General features: G+C 38.5%; 1 protein-coding gene across 1 annotated transcript; it reads right to left on the bottom strand.

Annotated features, from left to right (window-relative positions):
• Nucleotides 1-3,460: 3,460 nt before the first annotated feature.
• On the bottom strand, nt 3,461-19,423 carry LOC309498848 (uncharacterized protein). Its single transcript, XM_082169788.1, has 4 exons — nt 19,303-19,423; nt 7,709-8,037; nt 5,319-7,182; nt 3,461-4,715 (listed from the first exon to the last, which is right to left on the bottom strand). The coding sequence occupies exons 2-4, from the start codon at nt 7,764-7,766 to the stop codon at nt 4,637-4,639; spliced, it is 2,001 nt and encodes a 666-aa protein (XP_082025914.1). The 5' UTR covers nt 7,767-8,037; nt 19,303-19,423; the 3' UTR covers nt 3,461-4,636.

Genomic DNA, 19,423 nt, shown 5'->3' with positions numbered 1-19,423 from the left:
ATATATATATATATATATATATATATATATATATATGTATATGTGTGTGTATATATATATATATATATATATATATATATCCCAGCATATTCCATTCTCTTTACTCTTCAGTATAACATATAAACTGTATAACTGTAGTTTTAAATCTTCGGTCTACTGTTTTCCTACACTTTGAAACATTTAGTTTTACAAATGGTTTAACAATCAATGTTTAGTTTAACAATCTTTTAACCCTCTGGAGTCTGAGCGTTTTTTTGGGCCCTGGGGGTGTTCTGACATGCCCTGACATTTGTGCTTTTTTCAGTTGCTTATAAACATATTAATGGCAAAGGTGTAAATTCACTCTATATAGCACAAACAGGACTACAATAATATGTGAGCCACATGTATGTACATGTTTTCATTTTTGAGAGAATAATGTTTATGCGTGGTTATCGAAAAAACTAAAAATTAAAATTTTTGAAATAAGACCACAAAACACATACTAAATATGTGGCAATAAGACTTTTGACTTATGGATGTCGTCGCCTATAGTTTTTTCTTCAAAATTATGTGAAAATAGTCTTGCTTTATCGTTCACATAAAACCATACATTGATTTAAATTGATGTAAAACAGGTTTTGCTTGGAAAGCCAATATGCGAGGGGGCGTGAACGAGGAGTGGTTTACACCTTAGAATACACCCACTCTGCATAATGATGAGCCATTCACTCAGGTGTGACACTGACTGACAAAAGATATATTTAGAAGAAGACTTATATTGACCATTTAAGATTTTGCTTACATCTATCTTGTAAATATGTTTTGCTATTTTATTAAAATGGTTACAATTACAACAATAATTACAATTTCAACAATATTTCAAGTGTACTCTTTCTTTGTAAAAAAAAATGATTATAGGCCCTACATTTTATCTATGTATTCATTAGTTTGAATATAACCAACATTGGAACAGCTAACATCTTAGTTGATGACTTTATTTTTGACAAAAATAGTATTTTATATATAGAAATGGCTAAACAAAAGCTTATTTGATGTGGCAGTATATTCTACAGTAAAAACTGTACCCAAATCTGGTCAACAAAATGTTGTCTTTCATATTTCGTCTGACTGTAACGTTGTTTTCATGAAATATTAGGGCATATTGTTAATTTGCAGTTTAATACGTTGCTTATACAAATAGCCTACATTTTATTTCAACATTCAGTCGATGTTTACTTATCTCAGTATAGCAATACAGTTTGCTAAAACATCATCATTCATTCACACACGCGATTTAAATTTAAACTGTCTTTGCCAGCTGTGGTAAACAGCGCGCATTCATGCCGTTTATTCATTCATAAACAGAAACCCACGTGAAGAAATTCACGTGAGAAGGAAAAAACTTACTTGTATTCCTCAGCTCGCTCCTCGATATACCCGCACTTCTGAGGGACATTTTCGATTAGTATTATTCCTCACAGCGCTGCAAGACGGTGTAAACAATGATCTAAATAAACGTGTGTGTTTTCTCGAGCTGATGGGGGCGTTCACAGGATTGCCTCAGCCATTTGCGTTTGAATAGCGCGCGCTCTCCGTGGGCGGGGCCGATTATAACGTAATGAGATGAGATGAGCTCGACTGGAATCGCTCTCTTTTAATACAGATTTCACAAGATGAGAATAATTGTTTTTTTATATAAATGACTTCATTTAAAAGAAGAGAATTCAAGCTTCATGCCTGTCTGTCTGTATGTCTGTTTGACTGAGTATTCGCTGAGTTATTGTTAATTTTCGGACGCGTTTCAGAATGGACTTCACTGGCAGAGAGAAGGCAGAACTCGCTTCGTGTTTATTTTTCTTTATTTGGCAAAAAGCACAACACTTTGTTTTTATTGTGAGTATACACAAAAATAATACACATTTAACAGAATCGATTGATGTATGAAACTCCTATGGAAAATCAAAGTCAACAGAGTATTTATGAGTTTCTTTTACACTAATAAAAAAAAAGCGAGCTGGTATCGCCGGCGATACCGTAGACCTCAGGGGGTTAAGGATGAACAAATCATGGTTTTGGTCATCACATTAAAAATAACATTACAACTGGATAATATAAAAAAAAAAATTCTCTCAAAAGGATGTACGAACCCTGAAATGAATAATGTAAAAACTTTTGACTATTTCTGCCACAATACCATGGTTACAGTTAGCATTACTACATTAAATTCATAGGGAATATTTGTGATTTGTGGAATTAAGCCTTATAACTTAAAACTTTGTTCATGGCACAATGTTTCACAATGAGAGAATTGAAAATAACCAGTATGCATAAGAAATCCAAAGTGTCAAAATACTGTATGAAACAAAGCACCATTATGTGAGGTTTGACCAATAAAGAAGACATGTCTACCTGTGCCAAGGTCACCAGGCGTGACAGAGGGGAAGAGATAGATTTGAGGGTACCCATTGGAGACTTGATGATATGAAAAAGTAGCCTAGAAATCTAGACGCACCCTAGCGGCAGCAAAATGTATTTTGCAGCCAGGGCAGTCTAGCAACTCTCCATTGACTTTCGGAGCTGCAAAAACCTAAATTGGGTCAGGCCAATCACGTCGTGTATAGAGTAGGCGGGGCGGGCTTAACAAATGACGACAGAGTTGCGACGGTTACCTGGCTGCGACTTGAAAACAAAGAATGACGGCTGCTGGAGAATCGGCTTTGTCCGCAACTCTGGAGTACTTGGAGTTAAGTTTTTCTTTGAGAAAAGAGCATAGAACGGCACTTAAGTCATTCTTTAACCCTCTGGGGACCAAGCTGTTTTTGGGGCCCTTGAGATGTTCTGACATGCTCTGACATTTGTGCTTTTTTCAGTTATTTATAAACATGTTAATGGCAAAGGTGTAAATTCACTCTATATAGCACAAACAGGCCTACCATAATATGCGAGCAACATGTATGTAGATGTTTGTATTTTTAAGAGAATAATGTTTATGCGTGGTTATTTAAAAAAATAAAAATGAAAGTTGCTGAAATAAGACCACAAAACTCATACAAAATATGTGCCCACAAGACTTTTGACTAATGGATGTTGTCCCTTTCAGTTCTAGCTTCAAAATTATGTGAAAATAGTCTTGCTTTATTGTTCACAAAAAAAAATACATTGATTTAAATGGTGTAAAACAGGTTTTGCTTGGAAAGCCAATATGCGAGGGGGAGGAGTAGTTTACACCTTAGTCCCACCCACTCTGCATAATGACTCTGCATAATTAGCCATTCATTCAGGTGTGACACTGACTGAGCCACAATGCAAAGACAAAATATATATTTTGAAGAAGACTTATATTGACCATTTAAGATTTTGCTTACATCTATCTTGTAAATATGTTTTGCTATTTTATTAAAAAGGTTACAATTACAACAATAATTACAATTTCAGCAATATTTCTGCAAAAAAGTACTCTTTCTTTGTAAAAAAAAAAATAAATGATTATAGGCCTACATTTTATCATATGTATTCATTAGTTTGAATATAGCCAACATTGGAACATCTTAGTCTATGACTTTATTTTTGACAAAATAGTATTTTATATTTATGAGCAGAAAAGCTTATTTGATGTGACAGTATATTCTACAGTAAAAACTGTACCCAAATCTAGTCAACAAAATGTTGTCTTTCATACTTCGCCTGACTGTAACGCAGTAACTGTAACTGTAAAAGCAGTTTATTCTTTCACACACAGACGCGCGATTCATATTTAGGCTAAACACTCTTTACAAATATGTACCCTTCATTCATCTCACAGAAAACGCGATTCATATTATAGAAACGCGATTCATCTTTTTGTTTACATAAGCCTACAACGTTATTCCACATTAACACTTGAGAAAGGATAACTTAGCCTACCTCACTCCTCAGCGGGATCTGCTCCTCATATCAGCACGGAAAATTTTCTCCATAAGGTAGGCTATATTATGCCTCTTTGTTTACAGCTGATGTGGGCGTTTCACAGACTGAAATGGTTCTCAGAATTTGCGTTTGAATAGCACGCGCTCTCCGAGGCGTGGTCAAATTACTTTTGAATGGCTCGTAATGAGCTCGACTGGAGTCGCTCTCTTTTTATACAGATTACAGAAGCTGATAATATTTGTTTTTTATATAAATTACTTCTTTTAAAAGCTGCGATCTCAAGCTTTATGCCCGTGGGTCTGTTTGCCTGTTTGACTGAATTTTCGCGGAGTTATAGATAATTTTCGAACGCGTTTCAAATGGGAGTTTACTGACAGAGAGAAGGCAGAAATAGCATCATGTTAGTTTTTCTTTATTTGTCAAAAAGCAAAACACTTTATTTGTATTGTGAGTATACAGAAAAAAAATAGAAACTGAACAGGATCGATTGATGTATTACACGAAAATGAAAGATCAAAATTAACAGAGCATTTTGTGTTTATTTTTCATTGCTAAAAAAAAAAACGAGCAAAACGCGTGGGCGCGTTTTTGGTCCCCAGAGGGTTAAAAAAAGGAAGATGTGTTCGTAGTTTTGCCGGCCAGATATGGCAAATGTTGAATCTATCAAATAGCTCTGCTGTTGGGAAAACGCTCTGGTTGGTTGAAGCGCTGTCCTATTGCGTGCAGAGGGAATTTGAAAGACAGCCGTTTATCCTGCCCCTCGGATTGAACCGCGTCTATGGTGAGTTGCCAGACCTAACATCTTGATGTAGGTCTGGCTTGCCAGGCTAATGAAAAAGGTATAAAAAATGAGTGCTGGATATTATAACTTCAGAATGACCAGCTGGCTTTTCCTTTATTGTTTGTACAATAAAGTTAATTATTCTGACCTCGACTCTGAGAAACTTATTTGAGACCTGAACCAAAAAGAACTTTGAATTTGCCACAATGTTTCTCCTGGCTTCCAAGTCAGTGCCCATAATTTACTCACTCTCAAGTCATCCTAGGTGTGTATGACATTCTTCTTTTAGTCAAATTCAAACTGAGTAATATTAAAAAAATGTCCCGGCTCTTCCAAGCTTTAAAATGGATTATAATGAATTTACATTTACTTGCAGTCTAGAGCCCTGTATAGTGCTTTATTTCTGCTTTCACATGAGCCCCACCTACTGTCAGAGAGCAAATGTGTTTTTTGCATTAATCTGAACTGACAAATTACAGATTCCTGCTGGTTGAACACGAGTTAATAGATATCAATCAATCAACAAAGTGTCCTGTGCTCACCACACACCGGCTATAGGTGGAGAGGAGAGATTTGGCTATAGAGTGATGTGTGTCTAACTTACACAGAAGAGACTTTGTTGCTCAGCACATGAACATAAACTACTTACTGTGATTTCAGACTGTGTTGATGTGGTTTCTCCACTGTATGGATCTTCATGTGTAGCTTCAGGTGAGTTTTAAAAGAGAAACTCGTCCCGCACTGATCACACGTGTGCGGCTTCTCTCTGCTGTGGATCCTCTCATGTTTTTTCAGAGATGATGATCGACTGAATCTCGTGTCACAGTGTGAACACTTGTAAGGTTTTTCTCCAGTATGAATTCTCTCATGTGTTTTCAGAGATGATGACAGACTGAATCTCGTGTCACAGTGTGAACACTTGTAAGGTTTTTCTCCAGTGTGAATTCTCTGGTGCAGTTTTAAACCGTTCGCTGTAATAAAAGTCTTCTCACACTCAAAGCACATGTACTCTCTCACACCAGTGTGAAATTTCTCATGTGTATGTAAAGTTTGCAGCTGTGAAAAACTCTTTCCACACACAGAACATGAATACGGCTTCTCCTTCGAATGAACTGCCAGGTGTGTCTTCAGCTCTGATGCCCTAAGAAATGTTTTGCCGCACTGATCACATGAGAACGGCTTCTCTCCGGTGTGGATCATCATGTGTTTTTTAAGGTATGAAGATTGACTGAAATCTTTCCCACATTTATTACACTTAAACGGCTTCCCTCCGGTGTGGATCCTCTCATGTTTTTTCAGATGTGCTGACTGACTGAATCTTGTGTCACAGTGTGAACACTTGTAAGGTTTTTCTCCAGTGTGAATCCTCTCATGTGTTTTCAGAGATGATGAGTGACCGAATCTCTTGTCACAGTGTGAACACTTGTAAGGTTTTTCTCCAGTGTGAATTCTCTGGTGCAGTTTTAAATGTTGAGCTGTAATAAAAGTCTTCTCACACTCAAAGCACATGTACTCTCTCACACCAGTGTGAAATTTCTCATGTGTATGTAAAATTTGCAGCTGTGAAAAACTCTTTCCACACACAGAACATGAATGCGGCTTCTCCTTCGAATGAACTGCCAGGTTTGACTTCAGGTCTGATGCCCTAAGAAATGTTTTGCCGCACTGATCACATGAGAACGGCTTCTCTCCGGTGTGGATCATCATGTGTCTTTTAAGGTATGAAGATTGACTGAAATCTTTCCCACATTTATTACACTTAAACGGCTTCCCTCCAGTGTGGAGCATCTCATGTGTTTTCAGATTTGCTATCTGACTAAATCTCTTGTCACAGTGTGAACACTTGTAAGGTTTTTCTCCAGTGTGGATCCTCTCATGTGTTTTCAGATTTTCTGATCGAGTGAATCTCTTGACACAGTGTGAACACTTGTAAGGTTTTTCTCCAGTGTGAATACTCTCGTGCCGTTTTAACTTGTCCGCTGTAATAAAAGTCTTCTCACACTCAAAGCACATGTACTCTCTCACACCAGTATGGATTTTCTCATGTCTATGTAAAGTTTGCAGAAGTGAAAATCTCTTTCCACACACAGAACATGAATGCGGCTTCTCCTTTGTATGAACTGTCAGGTGTTCCTTCAGGTTTGATGCCCAGAAAAAATGTTTGCCGCATTGATCACATGTGTACGGCTTCTCTCCAGTGTGGATCCTCATGTGATGCGCAAGATTTAGTTTACATGAGAATCTCTTTTCACACTGATCACATGAGAACGGCTTCTCTCCTGTATGAACTCTCATGTGACGCTCAAGACCATCTTTGCGTGTGAAACTATTTCCACACTGAGTGCAGAATTTCTTGGCTCCTCTTTTCTTTAAAAATGTTTTTTTAGTCTTTGAGCGACTCAAAGGTTTTTCTCCAGGTTTGACATGATGTTCCTCCTCCACTTCACTCAGTTCTTCACTCTCCTCCTTCACTTCACTCAGTTCTTCACTCTCCTCGCTCTCTTCCATCAGGTCTGACATGAAAGAAAAATGTATTAAATATAATTTTCAGTACATCAAAATAATTAATTGAGAGAAATATAAAGTAAAAGGACATGAAAGTGAGCCCTGATGTAATGGTAGAAAGTAGAAACTGTTATAAAATATTATGATAATTCGATGCCTTTTTATAAATTGATTATTTGTCCTTGAAACTTTTCATGAATGAGGTAAATTTATCTGACACACTCAGTGCTGATTCATCAACGCTGTTATCAACGTTACTGTAAGAAGAATCTTCTAAAATTCTGGTAACGTTGTTGCAAATTGGGAACCAGATGTAAAATAAAACAGTTAAATTAGTATTAGCTTGATCTGATGTTGACAATCAATATAAAAATTTCTCAAACCTCCCTTTACTGAACATTTGTTGAAGAAAAACCCCAGAACATTCTGTACCGTTTCATAGTTTAACTGTTTATCTAAAAGTGATGAAGTGCTTGAATGTTTCTTACATGAATGTTCTTCAGCATCATGAATGAATGAAGAATAAACACCAACCTCTTTGTTCTTCAGGATCTTCAGTGTGTTTCATTCTGCAGGGTTCTGGATCACTCATGTTCTCACTGTCCTCTTTAATAAACTCAGTCTTTGCAGATTTCAGCTCTTCCTGATGCTTTGACGATCGTCTTCACTTGTAGCTGATGGGAATTTACAGCATTTATTGGAGAATTGATGGGGGAGGAGCTTCACTGACCATGTGACTGGTGTGGGAGGAGCTTCACCAATGATGTGACTGCTGTGGGAGGAGCTTCACCGATGATGTGCTAGTGTGGGAGGAGCTTCATTGATGATGCAATTGGTGTGGGAGGAGCTGATCTGCCCAAAATCTAAAATATATCAGTTACTGAGTTTTTTATACTAAATGACACTTCTATGCAACAAATAAATGGCACTTCTAAAATATTATGATCATTTGCAGAATGCATTTTTATAAATTGATTATTATGTCCTTGAAACTTTCCATGAATGAAGTAAATTTATCTTACAATTATTATTTTTTAAAACATTATCGAATCTGAATCCATGCACGAATCCCATTGTTATAATACTGCCATATTTTGACACCAACCTTGATATTGATATTTATTTTACTAAAAACGTTTTGAATTATTAATGGCCATTCACACTTTTCCTTGCACTGACTTCCATTCATACGCATGTGAAAGTGGTATCACCTCTACGCACGGCATGGGCTCTGGAACCACACTCCTCGAGAGAGGATGGACTCTTCACCACTCTGGAGTTGCCCATGGTGAGAGGCGGCAGGCTGGTGTGGGTTTGCTTATAGCCCCCCAGCTCAGCCACCACATGTTGGAGTTCACCCCGGTGAACGAGAGGGTCGCTGGTTGGCTTGTGGGACTCCTGAGGCAGCTGACGGGTACCGACAGGCCAAGTGGACTGCAGCCCGGGTGGTTGTGGAGGCAAAAACTCAGCGCCTGGGAGGAGTTCGGTGAGTCCATGGAGAAGGATTATCGGCTGGCCTCGAAGGAATTCTGGCAAACCGTCTGGCGCCTCAGGAGGGGGAACCAGTGCCCTACCAACGCTGTCTACAGTGGAGGTGGGCAGCTGTTGACCTCAACTGGGGATGTCGTTGGACGGTGGAAGGAATACTTTGAGGATCTCCTCAATCCCGCCGTCACATCTTCCATTGAGGAAGCAGAGGCTGAGGGTTCAGAGGTGGACTCATCCATCACCTGGGCTGAAGTCACAGAGGTAGTCAAGAAACTCCTCGGTGGCAAGGCACCGCCCTGAGTACCTCAAGTCTCTGGATGTTGTGGGGCTGTCTTGGCGGATACGCCTCTGCAGCAACGCGTGGCGGTCGGGGACAAAGTGCCTTTGGACTGGCAGACCGGAGTGGTGGATCCTCTTTTTAAGAAGGGGGACCGGAGGGTGTGTTCCAACTACAGGGGGATCACACTTCTCAGCCTCCCTGGGAAAGTCTATGCCAAGGTACTGGAGAGGAGAATACGGCCGATAGTAGAACCTTGGATACAGGAGGAACAGTCCCTGTATGACCGGAGCAGGAGCTTGGTTCGCATTGCCAGCAGTAAGTCAGACTTCTTCCCAGTGCATGTTGGACTCCGGCAGGGCTGCCCTTTGTCGCCGGTTCTGTTCATATTTTTTATGGACAGAATTTCTAGGCACAGCCAGGGGCCGGAGGATGTCAGGTTTGGGGACAACACGATTTCGTCTCTGCTCTTTGCGGATGATGTTGTCGTGTTGGCCCCATCAGACCAGGACCTTCAGCATGCACTGGGATGGTTTGCAGCCGAGTGTGAAGCGGCTGGGATGAGAATCAGCACCTCCAAATCCGAGGCCATGGTCCTCAGTCGGAAAAGGGTGGTTTGCCCACTTCAGGTTGGTGGCCTCAGTTCCTGCCTCAAGTGGAGGAGTTTAAGTATCTTGGGGTTTTGTTCATGAGTGAGGGAAGGATGGAACGGGAGATTGACAGACGGATCGGGGCAGCTTCTGCAGTAATGCGGTCGATGTACCGGTCTGTCGTGGTGAAGAAAGAGTGAAAGAGCGGTCTCGATTTACCGGTCAATCTACGTTCCAACTCTCACCTATGGTCATGAGCTGTGGGTCATGACCGAAAGGACAAGATCCCGGATACAGTCGGTCGAAATGAGCTTTCTCCGCAGGGTGGCTGGGTGATAGGGCTGGTCCGAATACCATTTTTTGAGCTTCGGTAGTAATGAACATCGAATATTCGAAGCTTCGGAGAGAGGGTGCTGAACATAGCCTTCTATCTAATAAAGGCAGGAATCTGTGTGTCTGTATGTCCGTTTGCATTTTTATTATTTTGAGAACCGTTCATCCAATCGACTTCACTAGGGAGTGCATGCAGTGTCGCATTTGGTGCAATATAGATGGACACGCAAGACGCAACACATTCAGAATGAATAAACTTTTAGTAAACTACAGAACAGCGCGCGAGCGGGAAGCGGCGCACCTCACACAGGCAGAGAACGCGTCCGAGAACGGACACTGCACTAGTGATATAAAACGCACACACACAGGTCTGTTAAATTAAGAAATACTTTTAAGGTAGTCTAATATTTTTTCTGACTAACAAATTACTGACACAGTAAAGGGTAGCTTTAAATAAAGAAAAACAAATTAAAAACGAGATTAATTTAGATTCATAATAACGGGTAAAAAGGCTAATACATTTTGTTTCTATTATTCTATTTTCCACAATGTCAAAGCAATGCAGCTTAACCCAAAACACAAACTCCGCTGTTCTGCGCTCTAGCCAGAGAACACTAACGTTGCTGGTACGCGTCGGTTCTATTTCTAACATGCACGCATTTTCCGCGTGGCTCGAGCCGCGCCTGAGACGCGTGTCTCACGCAGGCAGTGTGCAAACTCCAACCTGTTAACATGGGAGCCAAAATGAAAACGGACATGCCACGCAGCCAGTGTGTCGCCGGCCTTATTCAAGCGCTAATGAGAACCGTTTTGCGGGGGATCCCAGGTGTGCAAAAAAAAAAAAACGAATATTCGAATGTCAAATTTTCAAATCGGAAACCAACCCACTGAACGAATTTTCAAATATTCGGATCCAGCCCTACTGGGCGATCCCTTAGAGATAGGGTGAGAAGCTCGGTCACTCGGGAGGAGCTCAGAGTAGAGCCTCCTTCACATCGAGAGGGGTCATCTGTTTCGGATGCCTCCTGGACGCCTTCCTGGGAAGGTGTTCCAGGCACGTCCCACTGGGAGGAGACCCTGGGGAAGACCTAGGACACGCTGGAGGGTCTATGTCTCCCGGCTGGCCTGGGAACGCCTCGGTGTCCCCCCGGAAGAGCTAGAGGAAGTGTCTAGGGAGAGGGAGGTCTGGGCATCTCTGCTTAAACTGCTGGCCCCGGATAAGCGGAAGAAGATGGATGGATAGTAGCCAACAAATACCCTCAGTCTGCTGACACCAATGAAATTAGCTTTAAGTGTCAATTTACAGGAAATCTGAAGACATCAGCATAATAAATGAGGTGAAAACAGGAACTATTGTCATGAAATTAAGAGTGTTTTCAGCAGATCTGTTAATATTGATGAGCCTCAACACTCACTATCAAATATTAACACACTATGACTATCAACACTCATTCAACAAGCCATTCAGGATCATCAGCAGATCATCTCACTTTATTCTGAGTGTTTGCTGTTAGAAACACGTTATTTGAGTCAGGATAGGTGATAAAAGCCTGTTAAACTGCTCTATTGAAAGACGATACTGTTATTTCTCACAGTATGACATGGATAAAACATCAATAACACAAAAACAATGACACTCATCTTCATCAACCACTACAGATAAATAATTACAGCAGCATAATGTCCAGATCAATCTAAATATAGTTTGATCTTATAATAACTACATTAATCACTACACAGTAAATTTGAAATCCGGAAATCAACACCAATATACTTAATTTCAACACTTTAAAAGTGTAAATATGGGAACAACCCTCAAAGTGTTAGTTCGACACTTTCAAAAGTGTTGCCTCTCGCAACACCGACACAGAGTTACAACATGAACACTAAGAGAGTAAAATATGAACACCAATTCTGCATTACCTACTTTAAAGAACTGCACTGACAAATCATATAATCTGAAAAAAAAAAAAAAAACTTTGAAATAAACATCACTTTATATTACTCTTTCAAAACAATCCAGAAATTTTAATTGCAACCTTAGTCTGGGATCATAAAAGTGGTTTTCTAAAAAGTAGTCATTAACATTTTATGAAAATGATCAGATAAAGATCACCACAAATCACTATTGTTCCAAGAGTAAAACACTATTTATATTTATTAGTATTGATTTAATGTCTCACGTGGCTCATTATAGGCTCAATGTAAAGCATTTAGCAGTATCTTTTCCTTTAATAAAATGCATTGCTATGCATTTAAAATTAGTTTAATATTTTATATCTATTAAAATTGCAGCTTAATAACATTTTGATTTTTAAATCATTTTAATCAAACACTGGTCAACCACTTATGTCTGTAATGGTGACTTGATAGCTAGGACTGTAACTGTAGCTGGTTGAGAATAGGTGACCGCTGTGGTACATAGGTAAGAATGCAATCGAATGCTCTAATGCTCTTCAGTGGATTTATTGACAGCCAGCAGATGATTATAGCTGTCTTCCAGATTGTACAGTATGTGTGATTCTACAATAAACAATACAAAGAAAAATATCAGCATGCAAGTAAACGACAGTGCTGACATGATGCAATAAGTAAAGCTAATAAATGTTAATTTGAACAACTTTCCCTTCAAGTAACTTTAGCTGCTTATATCAAATAACCAAATAATATACCAGATAACACACATTAGCTCCTTATTAAATTAAAGAACAGCCTTTTACTGCTGGGTCTCAGTAACAGCAACCCAAAAACATAGTTCTCTATTACACAACCATTGTAAACACTCCGATAATAACTGTACAATGTCACTTAGGTAAAGTTGGTTTTATATTCGCACATTCGCGGACTTCCGCGTTTAATAACTCATGAACTAAACGTTGTTGCTACAGAAAACACCTATCACATATAGCTACAGATAAAACACCAGAAGCTACAACATAATTTTCCTCAAAACAATCTTTCCTTCGCACTGAACAAAATACATTGATCTCTATGCGCAGGCTGCTAAGAAGGGACCATCTGCAAAGTGCAAACCCGAAGGAAAGCTCGTTTTGAGGAAGATTTAAATATTAAAACAATGTTATTTGAGTAACAATATTCAGCTCACGAGATATTGAACGCGGAACTCCGCGAATATAAAACCAACTTTACCCAAGTTGCAGACTTGATCATGTAGGACCTCAGTACCACATACGTGGACAGCACCATGAACATAGTCAAGTAAAAAAAAAAAAAAAAAAAAAAAATAAATAAAAAATGGCCACCCACGGTAAAAATAGTTTCAGGTTTGATATTTGCTGCGTATTTAGACTGCTTTAGTGTACTTTTGTTTTGTGTACAGTATGCAAATATGTTTTATGTAAAAGTTACAGTAATTCACCAAAGGGATTTTTTTTCATGTTCCAAAGGTAGTGCTTTCCTATTGACCACACTGACTTACTACAGGTGGAATTTTGACAATACCTCCTTTACTGTACGTATAATAAACAAATAAGTTTAAGAAAAAATTACAGTAATTCACCTAAAGTATTTTTTCCTGTTCCAAAGGCTGTAGTGCTTTCCTAGTGACCACACTGACTTACTACAGGTGAAATTTTGACGATACCGATACCGATGTTTAACATAACAACTTGGCCGATGGCCGATGTTTTTTCTTTTTGTTATTTATTCCTTCTTTTGTGCCACGGAAACATACAAGTCTTTCGGCTCTTGATCACACTATCCTAGAATGAGCACAAATTCAATCAGACCAATTTATGAAACAAAAAAAACCTTTAATGTCACTTTCTGGTTGACAGTTATAACCTTATTTATAAGTTATTTTTCAGTTGTTATGAAGAGCAATATGAGAGAGAAATTTGGTAATCATTGTCTGACCCAACAAAAAAAACATTATAATATTCATTTTATTTTTCGTGTTCGCATTTATGAGGGAAAAAACACGGGTGAATGTTCATACCAAAATATTAAATTTTAAGCGCGCACGCGCTCTTCTGCGAGAGAGAGAGAGAGAGAGAGAGAGAGAGAGAGAGAGAGAGCCCCGACCGCGCGCGCGCTCTCACTCACTATTCAGAGCGGTCAAGCTTCCCCGTACTTTTTGACAAGAGTCCTTGCTTGACAGGGAGGCCAGAGTTTCTTTGCAGCTCAAGTCGGCGGCGGTGTGTACAGTTAACGCTCTATCTGTTGACGGCGCTGAGGGAAAAGCTCCCGCCACTGGAAGAAGCAGTCGCCGCCCATTTGTGTCCTCCTGCGCACCCATCAAAGCCGTGCAGAACGTCTTCAGCACTCGCGGATCGTGCATACTCCGCCGCTTCTTCTGCTACACACCATGGTCGTTCTTTTCTCGAGAAAAGGAGTTTTCTCATAGAAAATAAATAAATAAATGCGTCATTGTACCCAGCACTTCTGAAAATGCACTTCCGAATGCGTCTCTGTCCCCAGCATTTCAAACCAAACTGACGCCCATGTGACATCGGCGAATGTCATTTTTATTTCCCGATGGCAGTTAACGAGGCAAATATCGGCCGTTACCGATGTTCAGCCGATGCATCGGTGCATCCCTAACTGTAAGTATAGTACCAACATATTATTATAAAAAAAAAAACTGTAATTTCTCCTTTTTTCATGTTCCAATGGTTATAGTATGTTCCTAGTGATCACTCAATTAACTTTGATAAATGCAATAGGTAAAAGTATGTATTAGAACTGCTGTTCCTTGTACAACACAATTCTTTCATTGATTAAAAAAATGCAGATATTTTAGGTTAATCATATTTTCAACGTTATAAATAAGCAACACCCTTATTGTAATGATTCAAGCTAAGTTTTTGTTATGAAGTCCTGAAGAAGTGGATTCTGGAACACACTGCTGCTTCAATGTATATCTAATGAGTGATTATAATCAAGGTATTAATCAATAGTTTTCCTTCTATATATCAAATTAGTTGAATGACTTCTCTAGGCTTATGAGATTTTACTTTGTTATAGAAATTACCAGTGTGATTATCGAAAATGTTATTTCATGTATCCTTTAAATGTCTGTATTTGATATCTGAGGTGCAACGTAAGGGTCTGACCCATGCCAGGAATGCAGTAACAGTGCTTGCTCATTTAGCCTGGCTTCCAGAGATGAAATATGGACTTCTTTAACAGGTGTCACTACATCCATCTGCTTTTCTAGGCTACCCTGATAGCAATGGTCTCAGGAGTCATTGAAACCTATAGTTGAGAGACCATTTCTTAGTTTATGTCTTTACTTTACAGTTAGATTTAAAGTATCCTCTCCTTGAGAGAAATGACATGTTATCTTAATGTTTTGAGAAGACTCTCCTCCTCACCAAATCCAATCTTGAAGAAACTGTGTCTGTGTGTGTTAGTATTCTTGGTTACAGGTTAAGGAACATGTGGAAATACAGCTGCAAGCAGCGATACGGGGCCAAGCCCCTGAAGCAGCAGCAAGAGCAGGAATAGTAAAAACAGCAGAAATTGAAGAAAAAAGAGCTGGTTTAGTAGTATAGGTGAAAATGAACTCAAAATGAACAGAAGTTCAGATGAGAATGAACATAGAATGAACAAGACATACATTTATCCAAGAGGAAGAAAGATTAGTACAACGTTGAATAATAAAGGAATTGACATGACACACAATTTTTTTAAATCATGCCACGTGGGGCTCGAACACATTATCTCTGGGTCAGATACCTGTCACTCATATCATTGCGCCACTGGGAAGTTGTGTTTTTGGCAAGATGAAGAAGGTCCAATAGTTCAAGTGAGAAGCAATTCAAAATGAATAATTTTTGTATAAATTTGCTGCATGTTGTATTTATCGAATTCGTTCACATATAGGCACCATGTCTGGAACAGAAGCAACTTTTCCACCACTTAAGGCCACAATACCTCTTGCGAACTGGGAATGTGCCACACAGCATTCAAACCCACAACCAGAATGGTTCATGGTTCATGCTAACCAATTAGCATGCTAAGCTAACTACCATAAGGCAACAAATACAGGTCAAATTTGGAGAAAAATATATCGGGAACTGTAGTAAGTCAGTCTGGTCATTAGGAAAGTACCAGTGATGCGCGGGTCAATGTATAAACAAACCGCACCCGACCGGCGTTTTCAACTAACCCGCCCGCAACTCGGACCGCAAAAAACATAAAAAAGAAAATATTGTACCCGACCCGCTTCCTGACCCACATTTTTTTAAAGTAGTAAATGCTCATCGTAGCGTCTTAATATATTCTCATTTTGTCAAGAATTATAAAAAACTGTCAATAAGCTCATAATTTGTACTAAAATAGTCTAAATGTTTAGTTTTAAAAACAATTTTAAAAACCTGGCTATGTCTATTTTGATGTTTCTGCGCAAGTTCAGCAGACAGTGAGGTTCGGGTTTGTTCCGATCAGAGCTCGTGAGCGGAGAGCGCATTTCTGAATATTCCGCTCCGCTCACGGTCGCTCGCCCAACCCAGAATGGCCTGCTGGTTCGAAAATATGTGGAATAAGGGCTGCCTCCGACTAATTTTTTTTCTAGTCGACTAGTAGTTGTTCATTTAAGCCATTTGTGGACAAATCGCCCCTTTATATTAAATTAATTACTTAAATAGGCTATGGCTACAGGATAATAAGCGTTATGACCGCACGCATAAAGCTTGCCACAAAGAACCTGTTAAAGTAATGATTATGAATGTATCTAAATTAGCAAGGAGACATTTAATTGTTTAGTAATAAACAGTTTTTTTTCTGTGTCGCTGCAAAGATGAAGTTGACGATGCGGAGATTGCGGACTCGCCATGAACGCCAGAGAGAAATGCACATTTCATATGGATTAGCCTACATAATCAGAGAGTAACCCATTTATTTTGGTTTGAATATTTTCGTTTAAAAGTAGACATTTCAAGCTTTCTGTAATATATAGCCTATATTTCTCAAATCTGTGAGGCACAAGCTGAGTTTCGGCACCCTCCACCAGTTCACATGCAATGCAAGTGATCGTGCCTGCGCCTTATTACATTGTCTGCTATATATTTGCTTCTTATTTATTAGATACGGGCAATTGATTGATAAAACATTGATCAAAATTAAGATACAATTTATACAAAACGAAAATATTTTAAAAAGAGTTTTCTATAAAACAAAACTTAATGAAGTCGTCAAAATCATGTTTTACCAAAAACAGCGCCGTTGCTAGGAGGGCGCCAGCGCCTCTGCCTTTCAGCGCCTCTGCCTCGCGAGTGGATGATAGCCCTGAAGATGCCTAGCAATGATATACCTTTAGTGGTAGTATACCTTTAGTTAAGTTATACCTAAGAGTCTTCGTAGCGCTCTAAGAGACAATGTTATCGGAAAATGCAGCCCAGGTATGATGCGTAATGGAGATTCCAAAGCTCTCTTCTTTGGTCAGAACCATGGAGAGCGATCGCGGATTTAACAATGCAACAAAATATTTAAAGAGCATCAAGCTATTAAAATCTATATTATGTATACGCACAGATAATATAACAGTAGGCTATATTAGTCCATTTTTTTTATTAGGTTAAGCAGTGATTGGATAACGTTTTTTTTTTTTTTTTTAACGTTTTGTGTCTAGTTTTGTGTGAAAATTGTGTCTAGAACTATATAAATTACAAAGGTTTAATTGAAATAATCTTTATTTCAAACGACCCGACCGACCGCGACCCGAATATCAGTAAAAATATTTTTGGATGACTCGTAACCGCGGGTAACCGCGGGTGACCGCAGGCACCCGCTCATTTTGGATCAACCCGCGCATCACTGGAAAGTACTACAACCTTTGGGATATATATAAAAAAAAACACTATAGGTGATTTACAGTTTATTTCATAAACATATGTAATAAACATGTAATAATGTGCTCATTACATAAATATATTTGATAATTGTACAGTAAGAGAGGTATTGTCAAAATTTCTCCTGTAGTAAGTCAGTGTGGTCACTAGGAAAGCACTACAGCCTTTTGGAACACGAAAAAATACTTAGGGTGAATTACAGTAATTTAAAAAAAACATATTTGTCAACTGTACATTCAGTAAGGGACTTTTTGTCAAAATTCCACCTGTAGTAAGTCAGTCTGGTCTGTAGGAAAACACTACAGCCTTTGGAACACGAAAAAATACTTGGGGTGAATTACAGTAATTAAAAAAAAAACATTTGTCAACTGTACGTACAATAAGGGAGTTTGTCGTCAAAATTTCACCTGTAGTAAGTCAGTCTGGTCTGTAGGAAAGCACTACAGCCTTTGGAACATGAAAAAATACTTTTTAATTATTTTAATTACAGTATTTTTTTAAAAAACATATTTTGTCAACTGTACGTACAATAAGGGAGTTTTTGTCAAAATTTCACCTGTAGTAAGTCAGTGCTTTCACTAGGAAAGTACTACAACCTTTGGGATATAGAAAAAACACTATAGGTGATTTACAGTTTATTTCATAAACATATGTAATAAACATATGTAATAATGTGCTCAGTACATAAACATATTTGATAATTGTACAGTAAGGGAGATATTGTCAAAATTTCACCTGTAGTAAGTCAGTCTGGTCACTAGGAAAATACTACAGCCTTTGGAACACGAAAAAATACTTTTGAATTACAAAAAGGGTGAATTACAGTAGGTGAATTACAGTAATAAAAAAAACATATTTGCCAACTGTACGTACAGTAAGGGACTTTTTGTCAAAATTTCACCTGTAGTAAGTCAGTGTGGTCACTAGGAACATGCTACAACCTTCGGATAGTAAAAAATCCCTTTGGTGAATTAATGTAATTTTATTCTAAAAATATTTATGTACATTATGTACAGTGAGACAGGTTTCCTAAATACAATCATTATAATGCACTTTTTATTGTTGCTAAAGTACAATCAATAGCATTAGAACACATAATGTGAGAGAGATTTGCTGGTACATCTGTACTTTGCAAAAATGTAGTTGTCTGTTTGCACACAATGGAAAAAAAATAGAACTTTTTAGACAGTCCCTATCTTCTTTACCACACACATTGAATGTTCACTGAATTTGTATGCCATTAAAACAATATTTGCCCATTTTGATCGATTGTGGAGAGTGTTGTAGTTCACCATCTTTGTCCTAAAGATCATGTAAGTTAACATAGCCTAGCTGCTTTTATTTAGCAAAAATGTGCTTTATTGCGCTTGTTATTGAGACACTTTTAAGCAAAAAAGTACGAATGTGCGAATATAAAACCAACTTTACCTAAGTTACAATGTCAGGTGAGTACACACATAAACACAATAGTAGTGTAACACTAGTAATACTAGGTATTAGCATAATGCTAGCGAACTTTATGCTAACATACTGCATTTCAACTGAGTTTCCCAGAATAGACAACACTCATAAAAAACCTAAGGCTGCAAAATACACATATGTAAACATTTACACCAGGGTACTCACATGTCTCTGAACGCACACATGCACAGATAACGACACAGACGACAACTATGCACTTCAGAAATATCTACGATGTGCTGCCCGTGGTCACTCTCACTACTAACTCAAAACGAAATCTATCCTC

This window comes from Leuciscus leuciscus (assembly GCF_965113295.1).
Source record: "Leuciscus leuciscus genome assembly, chromosome: 1".
NCBI lineage: Eukaryota > Metazoa > Chordata > Actinopteri > Cypriniformes > Leuciscidae > Leuciscus > Leuciscus leuciscus.
The sequence above is the reverse complement of the archived record's forward strand: the minus strand, read 5'-3'. Positions and strand labels throughout refer to the sequence as shown.